This window comes from Gopherus evgoodei, chromosome 22 (assembly GCF_007399415.2).
Source record: "Gopherus evgoodei ecotype Sinaloan lineage chromosome 22, rGopEvg1_v1.p, whole genome shotgun sequence".
Classification (NCBI taxonomy): domain Eukaryota; kingdom Metazoa; phylum Chordata; order Testudines; family Testudinidae; genus Gopherus; species Gopherus evgoodei.
In genome coordinates, this window is record NC_044343.1 from 6,611,484 (window position 1) to 6,626,635 (window position 15,152).

Here is a 15,152-nt window from a genome sequence, read left to right on the forward strand (position 1 = left end):
GTGTTGTGTGGGTGTGGGGACAGCCAGATGCTCGGCGTTGCACCTGCGGCTGGGCGCCCTTGGGCATCCTTGTGGCAGCAACCGTGTTTTCTTGTGTGCGTGTCTGTATCTGTGTCCACCAGCTTGTGTGTCTGGGCAGGGCCCCCCCTAGCTCTCGGGTTCAGATCTCAGCCGGACCCTTTCACTCTGACATTTGCTGCTCTGCTGACCCTCCTCCTCTCTTCCTCTCTGTGCTGCCACTCCCATCAATGCCGCCCGATGCCCTCACTGCTGTGCTTTTCTCTCTCTCTGTCTCTGTCTCTGTCTCTCTGTCTCCTCTCTCTGTGCATAGGGTGCCTCCTCCAGTCTAGTCGTGAAGTTTGCTGACACCGATAAGGAGAGGACCCTACGTCGGATGCAGCAAATGGTGGGGCAGCTGGGGATTTTCACTCCGTCTCTCACCTTGCCGTTCAGCCCGTACAGCGCGTACGCGCAGGCTGTGAGTATCGCGGGGCCCTATCGCCGTGGTGTGACACCACGGAGACCAGGGCTGGCGGAGACCAGCTGGCTCCCGGAGCGGTCTGGTGTGGTCTCCTGGGTTTCCTTCTCAGCCTGTTGTGCTGGCTGTGCTGCAGGGCCTGAGCGAGACACACGATCTGGCCCCGGTGTGTTTCTCCTAGTGGGTGTGACTGGTTGGCCGACGGTCCTCCAGGAGAGATCTGGTCTCATTTCTGAGTTGTGACATATTGCTTCAGTACAGTGCCTGCTGTAGCTAGTGGACCGGTTGAAGTGTCTGGGAGTCCTGAGAGACAGCTCAAGTGTGCCCTGGTGTATTTCTCTGGTAGGGCCTGACTATGTTGCAGTCCCAGGCTACCCTGTGCTGACGGATGTGCTGCTCTTCCCTGCTCCGGGACCCAGCCTAGCTAGATTAAAGCTTATCCTGGAGACGTCAGTGCAAGCTGCAGTCACACTCCGCGATTGCCGTGTAGACCTTCCTGAGGTTTGTGGGCAGTTTGGAGCCATGATGCCTGGGACTTGTCCCCTGGATATGCAGAGTTTTCGCGTTGTGATGTATTCCTCTAGCATCCGGTGCAGTGTCCCTGGGTTGGGCGCATTGCTCTCTTAGCCCTTCGGAATGATTGTGCCATGGTGGGTCGTGAGTCCTAGCAAGCCGGGTCCTTGCGGGTTTCTCTCTCTTAGGTTTTGCTGCAGTGCTCAGGAAAATCCCAGCATCTAGTCCAACACAGTCGGTTCTGGAGTGTTTCTTTCTTTGCTGGTGCAATCACGTGGCCTGCAGTGGCTAGGAGAGTCTTTGAATCGAGGAGAACGTACCTGGCTCCACAATATTTCTCTCCTGGCTGGTTGAGCCTTGGATAGATTCATAAGAACATAAGAATGGCCCTACTGGATCAGACCAAGGGTCCATCTAGCCCAGTGTCCTGTCTACCAACAGTGGCCAGTGCCAGGTGCCCCAGAGGGAATGAACAGAACAGGGAATCACCAAGTGATCCATCCCCTGACACCCATTCCCAGCTTCTGGCAAACAGAGGCTACGGACACCATCCCTGTCCATCCTGGCTGATAGCCACTGATGGACCTATCCTCCATGAATGTATCTAGTTCTTTTTTTGAACCCAGTCATAGACTTAGTTTTCACACATCCTCTGGCAAGGAGTTCCCTAGGACGACTGTGTGTTGTGTGTAAAAAATACTTCCTTTTGTTTGTTTAAAACCTGCTGCCTATTAATTTCATTTGGTGACCCCTAGTTCTTATGTTATGAGAAGTAGTAAACAACACTTCCTTATCTACTTTCGCTATACCAATCATGATTGTATAGACCTCCATCATATCTCCCCTTAGCCATCTGTTTTCCAAGCTGAAAAGTCCCAGTCTTATTAATCTCTCCTCAGACGGAAGCCATTCCATCCCCCTAATCATTTTTGTTGCCCTTTTCTGAACCTTTTCCAATTCCAATATATCTTTTTTGAGATGGGGCGACCACGTCTGCCCACAGTATTCAAGATGTGGGCGTACCATGGACTTATATAGAGGCAACATGATATTTTCTATCCTATTATCTATCCCTTTCTGAATTTTTCCCAGCATTCTGTTCGCTTTTTTGACTGCCGCTGCACATTGAGTGGATGTTTTCAGACTCAAGACCTACTGCGGGGTCTCAGGTCCTTTGGCTGCAGACCAGGGCTACCTTAGCAGAACGCTGTTGTTAAAGAGCTGTGTGATGGCAGTAGTGTTATTTTCAATGGGATCTGGGCTATTGTCAGAGGCAGGATTCCAAGCCTGATGGACCAATGGTCCCATCTGGCAGTGCAAATCCTACCTTCCTGTGGCTCAGCCAACTCTGGTTGGTTATTTTCATCGTCAGGTCAGCTGACTACTTCATATAAGGTAGAAAAGCCCAGAGAGACTCTACATGGGTCTCCACTGTCATAAAAAACCCGCAGAACCAAGTATCAGAGCCTGGCACAATTGACTGGGCTTGCAGAGCTTGGGCTGTGGGACTACAAATTGCAGTGCAGGCGTTTGGTCTTAGATTGGAGCCTGGCTCTGGGTCCCAGCCCCCTCGTGGGGTTTCAGAGCCCAAGCCCAAATGTCCACACTGCCCTGCAGCCCAAGTCCCGTAAGCCTGAGTCAGCTGACCCAGGTCAGCTGGGGCCGTGCCACGGGTCTTCTACTGCAGTGTAGACGTACCCTCAGTGACCTGCTCAAGGCTACACTGGAGCAAAAAATTTGGAGTTAGGTGCAATCTTCATTCAGTCCCCTTTGTCCCATGGACCCCTCCCCGCCATGCACACACACACACGAGGGAAGAACCCTATCTGAGTTTGGAGGGAGGAGAAGCTGCCTGGACATAACCCCAATTGATGTCAGCAGTTTACATGGCTGTCAGTTCAAATTGTACCTGCTGAGGACTCGCTCCGCACCCTCCCCCCAATGCAGCCACCTCTGCCCGTTGATGAGGCAGGGCGCGAGGAAGAACACTGTCTGTGTCAAACTGTAACTGCAGAGGGAGTTCAGGGAGCTGGCCCTTGGCCACGATCGGCTAGTGGACTATTCTAATGGAAAATGACTGCAGGATCTGTAACAACCAGCACCGGTCAGGACCTTGGTGTTACGTGTCATTCAAATGATGACGCCTCCTCCTCTCACCAGCACCCTGTGCCTGGGACACTGGTCCAGTAAGGGTCTGGACGGGACAGTGCCTTGTCCTGAGCTACCAGCATCGCCTGCTCCAGCACCCCAGGGTTTGCTTCCAGCTCCCTCGTCCAATTACTGGCCACCCCTTGATCTAGATCCTAGCCAAGGGGGTCAGCCTTGGCACAGTGGGGGCTTTTGTCCACGCACATTTCTGGTGTGTGTGTTAGGTTGTGGGGTAGGCAGGGGTGGGACTTCAGGGAGGTCATGGCGTGAGAGGTCTTTGACTTTAGGCTTGGCCTTCGTCTTCTCTTTCACTCTTGACTGGTCCTGCCTCCCATTCCTTCTCCTTGCCTTCATTCCTAGCCTTTTCCTCCTTGACTCTTGGCTTGGCCTGCTTTCCTTCCCCCTTCTCATTGACTGTGGCCCAGCCCTGGGCCTTTAATCTTGGACTGTTGCTTCCCTTGGACCTTGGGCTTGTCCTGATCTTTGGCTTCTCCTCTCTCTGGAGGTGGGATCCTGGCCTGTTCTCACGCTGACTATATCAGGGTGTCGTGAGTCTCTGCAGTCTTCACCCTTCGAAGTGCCCTCCCCCATCGTCTGCGGAAGGGGCAGTACTGAGGAGGGATCTGCTAGCAGAGTCCTTGTAGACGTATTCCGAATGTCAATCCAGTGAGCAGCCTCGAGTGACGGGGCTTGTGCTGAGTTCGAGTTCAGCTGATCTCTGGAACGGCGACAAGTTTTTCCAAGGCAGCACTGGCGCGGAAGATTTGACACTTGTGGCTGCTTCCTGGCCAAGTGGACACTGTTATTATAATGTATCGGTGCAGCAAGTGATGGTGGCGCTGCATGATCCCAAGAGAACCTCTTTTGATCTGGCTGCTCCGTAAAACACCGGGAGTTTTTCGCCAGCTTGTGACTCGCTGGGTCTCTGGGCCAAAGCGATCAGACGGGTTAGAACGATGGGGATGGTAATCCCCTACACAGGGCAGAGAAGGAAAACAGTTGTGACCCTGAGTAAGGACCATGAGTGGTTAAAACTTGGCTTAACATCACCTCCCAAAGACAGCACCTCCAGGAGCACAGCGCCATGTAGCACCAACCTGGGGTATTGGTTTGATACCATCTCTTGTTCTACTTACTGAGATACCCCGACACTCCCAATCCCAACTTGCCTGGCCTAGGAGGTCTCCCAGGCCAGTAACCACAAGGGTATCCCTGCTTTGCTTAGAAGTGGGGGCCACTGGAAAAGCCACATGGGCGGGAATAGTGACAACCCAGGTTCATAGGCAGAAAAGCAGCTTCTTCTGGGGAGCATCCATGTGATGTCCCAGATAGTGGCTCTGTGGCCTTCCCATTAGCATGTAGATGGCTCTGCGCAGAGGCCCTGGGGTGGTGGCCATTGTGCGGGGTTCACTCTCCTCACCCAGGGCATTTCCTTTGGGATGGGAGGATGTGGCAGTCAGACTGCACCCTCTTTCCCACTAATATTGCGCCCTGCATGGATAAGCGACACGAGTGGTGTGTGGGATGTGCAGGTGCCTGCAGGGAAGGGAATTTTCTACCCAGAAGCCAAAACACTTTATTGAGTCCCCGTCCACCCCCCGTAGATCTCATGGGAGCTACAAAACTAGGTTTACTTGGTCCTGCCTGAACACAGGGGTCTGGGTGAGATGACTTCTAGAGGTCCCTTCCAGCCTGACATGTCTGTGATTCTATGATTCTCCCACCCATCCCACTGCTGCCCTGCTGAGCTGAATACTGCTCCAGCAGGCCTTGCTCGTGCCACTATAACGAGACATTAACGCCACAACTTAGCTAACTCCTATTTTGACTCAACAGCAGTGATCGGATGAGGTGCTCAAGCTAGATTTATACGTCTAGGAGCTACCAGCTCCTTGACTCTAGAACTCACTGCTTTGATCTCCTGTGTTTGCTGATCTCTGGGCCACATTGGTTGCAAAGGCTCTGAATATGCTCAGTCTTCTTAAGGGGGTGAGCTAAGTTGATGCAGTATCCATTAAACTTGAGAAGAGACAGGAGGGGAGTGAATATGAGGGGATTCTGTACTGAGGCTTCTGGACATAGACAGATCTTGGGGCTCATTAGATCTCCTGCTCATTAGTTCCCAGCCTGGGCACCGTGGATCATCTTCCTCCCTGCAAATGTCGCACCATTTACTCACTGTCATTCTTGCCTGTGAGAAACGACGGTGTCCGATGCTATCACAGGGCTACAAAGGGGCTGGATAATTTGGTGGGCATTCATGACTTTTGCAGCTATTTGTGCTAATATTTATGTAATCAAATCTCATGCTTCAGAGCATCAACGGATGGCCGCAGGGGTCAGGAAGAATTTTCCCTTCCTCCCCGTCTCCTACTCCAATGTGCATCACTACCTAGTTAGCCAGGTGCATTATGGAGGCAAAGGAGTTTGCCTTCCCCTGAGGCACCAGGCGGAGGCTGCTTCTGGAGGCAAAATTGCTCTGATTTTGTATGGCAAAGTCTGTGATGTGATCTCAGCCCCCGCGAGGGCTGTATGTTGTTAGTGTGGAGGCTAAAAGGGACTGCATGTGTCTGAGCAAAATACAAATGTATAACAGCCAGCTCCTGGCAATGGGCAGGGTGTGAGGGGAGCGATCTCACAGAGCTGCCTAGTGGAATTCCCATCCTTCAGGCTAATGAAAACCATACCGGACCATGCACTAAAGAATGCTTCCTAGAGAACAGTCTTGCACTGGTCCCCTGGTGGGAGAGGGCTGGAAGGAAATGCCTTACTCATCCTTTAGCCTCTCTCACTTGTCTGGTTCATGTATAAGGTCTCCCTTCATGAGTAGCTGAAGACAAGACTGGGAGGAGGAGCATGGGGTGGAGGCGGTTCTATCGCCACACAATGCATCCAAGTGCCTGTTGGCTTCTCTTGTAATGAGCTGGCGAATATGTATGCGGTACCGCTGCCCTTTGTGGAACAGAAATCAGAGCTTTTCAACTGTGTGTCATTGACCCCATACTGCTAACAGTGATTCTCCTTTAGCTCAAACTCTGTTTTCAGAGTAGGAAGATCCTCAAGTTCTAGCCTGGCTGCTGCCATGAGGGGTCATGGTGTGCAGCACAGAAGCGGCCCAGGAGACAGTGGATTTGTTACAGTACTAGAGAGCTGGGCCAGAAAGAAGCAGTGGTGTTAAGAGCTGGATCTGGCTTAGCCTGGCGTTTGGGAGCTCAGTCGAGGCCAGGGTTTGGGTCAGGCATTGACATAAACCTCTTGGGAGCGGCTCTTCCCGGGAGCTTGTCCGGCTGCATCCCAACCCAGCTGCAGGGAATCGGCTCCTTCCTCTGCTGAATCAGACCCACGCTCACATCCCCGGGAGCCAATTGGGGATTGAAGCTCAGAGGGGTTTGTCTGCGAGGTTATGTTTGCGGTGCCTTGCTGGCTTGGAGCTGGCCCTCCAGGAGCCGTCGCTCAGGTGAGTATCCAGGGAGCAAGGATGCTCCGTCCTAGCCCCATCACCAGGGAGGGCCTGGCCAGCCAGGCTTCTCCATCCCTTAGCAGCCGTCTGAGCGCTAGAATTTGGGGTGGATTCTTGGAATCTGGTGCCTCCTAGTGGCTGGTCGGAGATGAAACCTGCCTCTCAGATCCTGTGGCTGAGTTAGTAGCTGGGGTGGGGTTTGCATGTGGACGCTGTGTGAATGGGGGGTGTCCGGCCCTGGATTCCGAGGCTGAGTAACTTATTAGACGTACCCTGGCACCGGGGCTGAAGGGATGTCTCTTCGCTTCATTTCACAGCTGATGCAGCAGCAGACGACGGTTCTCTCCACGTCTCATGGCAGCTACCTGAGCCCAGGCGTCACCTTTTCCCCATGCCATATCCAGCAGATCGGCGCCGTCAGTCTAAATGGGCTACCGGCCACCCCGATTGCGCCGACCTCAGGTAGGTGCCCACCACTCTTAGCTCTGAGTAAAGCAGAGTTACTGTTATTACTGTTATTTACCTATACAGGGTTTAGGTAACAAGCAAGAACGAGGCCCCATTGTGCTAGGCAACAGAGTGGTAGCCTATCCCTGGCCTGCGGCGCGCCAGTGCCCTACTAATGCTATTTAGGCCTGTGGCATTGTGCACCTATCCCCACGGCACTGCCCAGGGGATTGGACTAGGAGACCTCTCAAGGTCCCTCCTGGTCCGATGGTTCTATGGTTGTGAGCTTCTTTGCAGCCGTGCCAGTCAGATGATAATGAATCGTTGGGCAGAGTTGTCGGTGGGTTGTGGAGGCCAAGCTAACGTGGGATTTGTTTGCCTTTTCCCTCAGGGCTACACTCGCCTCCTCTCCTGGGCACAGCCGCAGTTCCAGGGCTGGTAGCGCCAATCACAAACGGGTTCACCGGGGTGGTGCCTTTCCCAAGCGGCCATCCCACCTTGGAGACAGTTTACGCCAACGGCCTCGTGCCCTACCCAGGTATGGAGGGAGGGGAGGACCCTTGACTGCCATTTTCCTGGCTCGTAGGGCCAGACGATCTGATCGACTCCACCATCTCCCCAATGAAGTGCTGTGCCTCTTGTTACACTGTGTGTTCTCTCTCCTCCCGCTCCCCAGCCCTGCTTGATCTAGGTGTCTCTCTCTCCTCGTCTCTGTGTCTGGGCTTACGCATCACAAACCAGAGACCTCGGGGAGCCAGAACTAGTAACCGTCCCTGGCTTTCCAAAAAAGGAGTTTCTCACAGCTCCTGGCAGCCGCTCTGGGTCCCTTGGGCTTGCGGCAGGGTCAGGGAGCGCATGTGTAGCTCTCCCACGATTCTCTTTTCATTCCTTTCTCTTTCTCTCCCTCGCTCCAGCTCAGAGCCCCTCGGTGGCAGAGACCTTGCACCCAGCCTTTACCGGGGTTCAGCAGTATGCAGGTACCTGTCCCCTTTTCCGGCCCTCCCCAGCCTTCCCTTGTGTTCGCGTTCCGTTGGATAACTGGTTTGTTACATCTCATTGACCGCAGCCATGTATCCGACCACGACCATCACCCCGATAGCCCAGACCATCCCCCAGCCGCATCCCATCCTGCAGCAGCAGCAGCGAGAAGGTGAGGACTTGGGACTAGGGGAAGCTCCGGTCTGGGGCTGACGCTCTGATGCTCGTGGGATTCCCTTGGGGGAGCTGAGCCTCGTGGGCTCTGATCTCCCCTGTGGAGGGTGAACAGGCTTCACCCAGTGTCCTGGAGAAGCCTGACATATGAGCCATGGCTTGGCTTCAAAGCTGGCAGCGTCAGTGCCACCAAACCGCGCCAGTTGCACAAGCCCCCTTCTGGGGTCATCCCCAGTCACACGGGGCCTGCTCCACAGTCAGTGGAAAACCTGGATCAGGCCCTTGATGAGTGGGGAGAGAGAGGGAAGAGATGCACTCCAGTGAAGTCTCTGCACTTCTTGGACTTTCCGGGCCTTGGGATTTGTTTCTCAGCCTGTCACTTTCAATAATGTGACCCGAAAGAGATGAGGATTTTGTTCTCACCCTGCACTGGCAATGCAGTTACTGCTCTGCCCTGCCATGCCAAAGGTTTGAATCAGATTCCTGAGACTGGCCCAGCATGGGGAGAGAGCCCCTGGCATCACTCTGCAGCGCTTCCTCCTGGCTCTTCTGGGAGGAGCGTTGGTGGATTCCCCCAGCCATCCCTGCTCAATGCAACAGGCTCCATCGAGGGCCTGGTTTGCTGCTTTAAGCAGCAGGCTTGTAATCTGTAAGCTGCCCGGCTCAGCCCTTCCTCGGGTGTGTCCAGCGCAATCCTTGAGGTTTACCGTGTGGTCGTCTTTCAGATGGGACTTCAAATCCAAGGGTCAGACCTCGCCAGTGAGTCCTCAGGGCTCTCAACCCCATGGCTTCCACCAGGGCTAAGTTCACGCAAATGGAACGAACCCGTCAGTGCCCAGGCTCTGGCACGTCACTGAGGGAGATGTCCAGTGTCACCGGTGGGAACTGGGGGCTGGGATACCCAAAGCTGCTCAGCAGAACCCTGCAGTCATGTGTTGTTCCCAAGGCACTGCTGGGATAAGTAGTTCACAAACTGTGGCTGTGGGGGCAGCCCTCTGAGCGCCCACACCCCAAATCCAGAGCTAACCGCTGGTGAGAGCAGAGCAGTGGTGGGATTGGGAGGCGGAGGTGGCCCATCAGAGGTTCTCTGTTCTCTGAGCTGAACCTGTTTTTTCTCTTTTCCCTCGGGGGTTGTGCACACTTGTGTCCTGTCCCCTCTAACCCCCTCGCCGTCCCTGACTGCAGGTCCCGAAGGCTGCAACCTCTTCATCTACCACCTCCCTCAGGAGTTTGGAGACAACGAGCTGATGCAAATGTTCCTGCCCTTTGGCAACATTATCTCCTCCAAGGTGTTCATGGACCGAGCCACCAACCAGAGCAAGTGCTTTGGTAAGCAAGCCCCTTTTCCGCCGCAGCAGAGGGCCCTGAGAGGCAGAGTGAGGGCAAGGCTGGATGAGACAGCAGCCATCTGGGGCACGAGGTGGAAAAGAGATGAACTCCCCTGGGGCATGGAGCGCTCTGAGCTAGAGGCGTTTGGGGGACCCAAAGTCCTGCATCCAGTTCTGGGTGGAGTGGAGGCTACATCGGAAGTGTGAGAGAGTAGCTCAGCAACGCGCGCACGTGTGTGTGTGTGTGTGTGTGTACACGCGCGAACATGCGGACTGGGGCTGTGTATAAACTGGGTGTGTGCACACACCAAGGGATGTATGTGTATGAACTTGTGGATGTGTCTGTGTATATACCAGGTGATCTGGGAGTGTGTGTGTGTGTGTGTGTGTGTGTGTGTGTGTACACGCGCGAACATGCGGACTGGGGCTGTGTATAAACTGGGTGTGTGCACACACCAAGGGATGTATGTGTATGAACTTGTGGATGTGTCTGTGTATATACCAGGTGATCTGGGAGTGTGTGTGTGTGTGTGTGTGTGTGTGTGTGTGTGTGTGTGTGTGTGTGTGTCCCCACACTATCAGTGTAGGTACATACATGCCCCTTTCCCTCAGCAATATGTCAGCACACCAGCCTAGAGGACACAGGGTGTGGTTCGTTTATAGGGGCTTGTTTCGGTCGCTATGGTTATTGGTGTGTGTGGTCGGTGTTTGTGCATGAGTGTGAACCGGTGGAGGGGTGTCTGCTGCTGTGCGTGCACAGAATATATGGTGGGGGTGGTGGAGGGGCTGAGACCTGCACTGACTGTGGCTCGGAGGAGGGCGACATCTGGGGGGGGGGCCTCTCCTCTCTGCTGGGAGCAGATTTTACCGTCTAGGCCCAGCTCTTGGGATCGTTCTATCTGCTGCCATCACCAGTCTCCTGCTACTGCTCAGCTGCACCCATGGAACTTGGAGATCATGGCTGCCAGGCACGAGGTTTCTCTTGGGCAGCAGAGGCTGATCCCATGGAATAGCAGGGCAGAGACCTGGAGCTGGACTCTGCAGTCAACGGGGAGCCCGTGCAGAGTGGAACCCGGGGTGCTCACCAGGCAGGCTGCTGCCTTTTTCCCCAGTTGGAGCATTTTTTCAAGGCATGCGGCTTCATTCCTAGATAGCCTGAATTTCAACAGTCAGGCCTGGAGAGCGCAAAGGTGCCCATCACTGTGGCAGAGCCTGAATCTAGTCACCCAGGGCGCAGCCTTTCGCCCACTCGCAGCTGGAAGGGGGATGTTTTGTACTGGCATGGCTACCCTAGGTGGATGGATTTGAGCCAGTGCACCCCAGCAATCTCAGTCGGACGCTGGGGCATTAGATCCATGAGAAACTGTGACAGTTTCCATCTCCCCGGTCTTTGTTCTTCAGGTTTTGTGAGCTTTGACAACCCGTCCAGTGCCCAGACTGCCATCCAGGCCATGAACGGCTTCCAGGTCGGAATGAAGAGGTTGAAAGTTCAATTAAAACGACCCAAGGACGCCAGCCACCCCTACTGACAGTGTGTGAAGCCAGGATTCAGTGCTGCAGCACAGGTAAAGCATTAGACCTCCCAGCTCCTGCTCCTCCACCGCTGCTCTGTGACTCTGCAGCTGAGAGATCCTTACCAGAAGCAGGTTAACCACCTCTCAGTTGTTCAGCAGCCCCAGGCCATCCTGACTGCCCTGCTGTAGAGGTAGGAATTAACCCTGAGAGATTGTTTTCAGGTGGTGTGCGTGGCGTGGGCTTAGCCTGTGGCACGGTCTCCCAAGATAAGTGGTGGAAGCCACAACACTTGGGTCATTTAAAAATGGACTGAAGCATTCACTGGAGGGAACAATCCAGCTGGGTGGAGTAGACGGGGACCCAGGTTCTTATGTCCTAATATAGCCAGAAAGCCAAAGAGCTTCCATCTCTGCTTTCTGTGGACACCAGGACAATACATTGGGTTAGGAACAGGGGGCTGGGGTGAAGCACCACTTCTGCTGTTTAGTTTGGCCATGGTTTGAACTTCTGTGGTGACAGCTTGTTTTTCTCTGTTGGCTACCCTAGGCTGGAAGGGTTTTGCTAGCGAGGGCACTGGTGGAAGGGTCTGGAGCACGGTGAAGTTTGCGTGGCATCAGGGACCCAGCGAATGCTGGTTTTTGCAGCTGTTCCCATGTGAGAAGCCCTTCTCCCCGGGGATGCTGCATTAGGAACTATAGGAATGCCGCAGCTTCAGCAGGGACATGATTAGCGGATGGTGGACGTCAGCCACCACTCACGCCTGGCCATCCTCTCAGACTGGGCCTGGTACTTGCTTTGGCTGTCAGCGTGGATGTGCCCGCTTGCACTAGCGTTACTGCAGCATTTGGGGCTGGCCCTCTCCAACACTCACGTCAGATGTTTCTAATGGGGTGGGGCGAGCTGTTTCACCCCCAGCACAGAGCGTTTTTCCGGGCACTTCATGCTGCCACAGGACGGAAGGCAGCGAAGCCCTGTCTTTGCTAGCAGCCAAACAAGTTCTCAGCCCGCGTCAGCCATATTCCTTCAGTGTGGGTCTGCCCCCAATGTTCTAGTGGCTAGACCATGTATGAAGGGTTCTGAGTCTGGTACAGCCTTTGAGCTAATGAAGCTGTCCCTTCATTAGGGAGGGATAGCTCAGTGGTTTGAGCATTGGCCTGCTAAACCAAGGATTGTGAGTTCAGTCATTGAGGGGGCCATTTGGGGATTGGTTCTGCTTTGAGCAGGGGGTTGGACTAGATGATCTCTTGAGGTCCCTTCCAATCCTAATAATCTATGATTCAGCCCACAGTGATCCAGTGGTGTTGGGTTCTGGGCCTTGAGACCGCTGAGCTGAGGGAAGGCTGGAGGGGTGGGGAGAATCCTAATAACGTGGGGTCACTTTCCTCCAATGGAGGAGAAGGACAACGAGAAGCCTGATGTTCACCTCCCACCTTCTTTTCGTGCAGGCAAAGGAACCGTCCAGAGGAAGAACTTCTTCTGCTTCAAGCTGATTTCAGGAGAGGCCAGTAAATTTAAGAACTCTTTTGACACAGCCCCTTTCTGTCCCACCCTGCCCCGAAAACGTGACGCTCCAGAGAGAAGAGACGCTTTGGAAGGCTTGACATCGACCCAGCGGGAAGAGTCATGTCACAGCTGGCTGCTGCCACCACCACCATTACTGGGGGAGGAGGGGGCCAGAGAGGTCGACACTCATGGGGACCAGGCTGCCTTCTGCTCGGGATAGGTGTGGAGTGCCGTGGACTAAGAAAACTCATTTGTTGCGTCTCTAGGTCACCACAGCAACTCACGGGATTTTGGCTTTCACCCTTTCATATATAAATATAAATATATATATAATATATATATATATATACAGTCTCTATTTTTTTTTAACGTAAATCACAGGACCAAACTTTTCCATTCAGAGACTCCCTCCTCCTCACCTCCAGACTGGGACAGCACTTCCTCTACGGGGACTGCACAAGGGCCTGGACATTGTCAGAGGACGTGGCCACGGGGAGATCCTCTCTCCACTTGGTATTAGCAAGCAGTGAGGAGAGAGCGAACTATATACCTCCAGGAATGGAGTAGGCCACCTCAAGATTCACTCACCCATCAACCTTAGCACCAGCTTGATTAAAGCTACTGAGAGCTCTCAGTCTTACTTCTTGGAGGGCTTCTGGAGACTAGGCTACTGGAATTTGGCGCTGAAGCCCATCCTGAGCACCTCTGGAATGGGAAATAAGGTACGTTACCCTTTATCCCCGGCAACAGCAGCCCTTCCCTGTGCTCAGCAAAGAACCCTTGACTTTCATCGTTCTCCATGGCAACAGGGAATTTTTCCCAACCTATCAAAGGCCAGCGCTGTAATCCTACAGCAGAGAGATGGAAGCCTGAAATGGCCTCCACGTTCCAGCTAGAACATAGAGCTTTTTATCAAGCGTTTAGCATTTCCAAACCAAACATTCCATTGGCAACGATGTTTACTCCAGTTGAGGACCTCTTATCCCCTCCGCAAGGCTTTTCAGAGCAGATCCATGGAGGATAACATTGTAAAAGAGGTTGTTTTGTTTTTTCCAGCATTCCCTCGCCCTTCCAAGGACAAATTATACCGTATGCAGCATATATAGATATAGCTATAGATATAGATACACTTAAGCACAGAACCCAGGTCCGAGCTTGGTTAATTGGAGCTCTCCTAAAGTAGGGATCGTATGGACAAGCAGCATCCATTGAACAACTTGAAAGAGTCCCTTTAAGGTTCTACCAAAATAAGTTTAAGCAAAAGAAAAAAAAACAACTTCTGAACAACTAGTCCAGAGTTTGCTAATGTGCGAAGAACATTCCTGTGCGTGTCTGCGTGCGTTTGTGTGTGTCTGCGTGTGTTTAAACAACATCAGCAGAGGGTTGGTGGGGAAAGACTGATGTAGCAGGTTTAGAAGAGAGCGCTGAGGACTAAGTTTCTCTTGGGGCCTTTATAATCTGTCGTCATTCTCCAGCTTCCCACGTGCAGAAATTGCCCAGGCTCTTTAAGAAAGTACATTTGTGGATCTTCACCAACCCTCGCTGTCTGATTCTGAGAACACATGAGAGAGAGGATGAAGTATTGAAAGCTTGTGCGTTTCTATCGTCCATGTTTACTGATTGTAAATACCATTTTTATACTTAACATCTATTATGTACGTGATTTGTACGATGTTCTTTATTTCTGCTACAAGTGATTTCATGAAGTTTGAACTTTAATCAAATTTTGAACACAAAAAATATTACCAACAAACAACAAAATGAAAAAAAAAAAAAAGGACTTTGGAAATTTTAGGTTGAGCTGGTTTGAAATAAGTGTCTAAGATCAGTTTCTTCCATCACAGTTACCAATGTGATCAATCCGGTGTTGCAGGTGAGATTCAAGCTATGTCTTAATGTCAAACTCCTCGCTCTGGTCTAAAGAATCCGAAATTTATTTAATAAAAGTTTTACTTGTTAAGTAACTGGTTTTCGGATGTTGGTTGTGTCCCTCGCCAAATGATTTCTTGGGTTTGAAGACAGTCAGGAAGGCCCCAGATTAGTAAAGTATTTAAATACAGGCTTAAGGCCATCCCTATTCAGCAAATCAGTTGGGGTACATCTGCACTGCAGCTGGGAGATGTGAGTCCCTCAGCTCAGGGAGACGTACCCGGGTTAGCTTTAGTTGCGCTATGCACTAAAGATAGCAGCGTGGCCATGGCAGCAGGAGTGTTGTGACCTCTAAGCACCTTCCTAAGACTTCAAACAGGCTCATACTTTTTGAGCTGCCAGCCCAAGCCGCCAGGGCCACTCTGCTGTTTTTAGCACACTATCTTGATCAAAGCTAGCACATGCATGTCGCCCCCAAGCTGGGTATCACGTCAGCCCGCTGCAGTGCCACTGTACCCTTAAGCACTGATCCACAGTCAAGCATGTACTTAGGTTCCCTCTGTATTCAGCAAGGCCTGTAGACTTGGGAACGGACAGAAAGGAGGGTCCAACTCAGGCTATGTGCCAGCAAATGTCCTTATGAACAGGCAGCCCTAAAGGGCAGTAGCTCTCTAGGACGTTCGACAGCACCATCCCCAGAATAGCCGCCCCAGCACCTCGCCCTTTATTGGTGGCCCCA

The 15,152-nt window shown here is 52.7% G+C and overlaps 1 protein-coding gene across 2 annotated transcripts in view; it reads left to right on the forward strand.

Annotated features, from left to right (window-relative positions):
• The window catches only part of CELF5 (CUGBP Elav-like family member 5), a 57,037-nt gene extending 44,467 nt beyond the window's left edge, over nt 1–12,570 (forward strand). For both annotated transcript variants that reach the window (XM_030540474.1, XM_030540475.1), the window contains exons 6-13: nt 332–478; nt 6,917–7,061; nt 7,438–7,584; nt 7,961–8,023; nt 8,113–8,196; nt 9,384–9,527; nt 10,928–11,091; nt 12,487–12,570. In XM_030540474.1, coding sequence (XP_030396334.1) covers nt 332–478; nt 6,917–7,061; nt 7,438–7,584; nt 7,961–8,023; nt 8,113–8,196; nt 9,384–9,527; nt 10,928–11,055 — 858 coding nt within the window. In that variant the 3' untranslated portion in view covers nt 11,056–11,091; nt 12,487–12,570. The remainder of the gene's footprint in view (nt 1–331; nt 479–6,916; nt 7,062–7,437; nt 7,585–7,960; nt 8,024–8,112; nt 8,197–9,383; nt 9,528–10,927; nt 11,092–12,486) is intronic.
• The last annotated feature ends 2,582 nt before the right edge of the window (nt 12,571–15,152 follow it).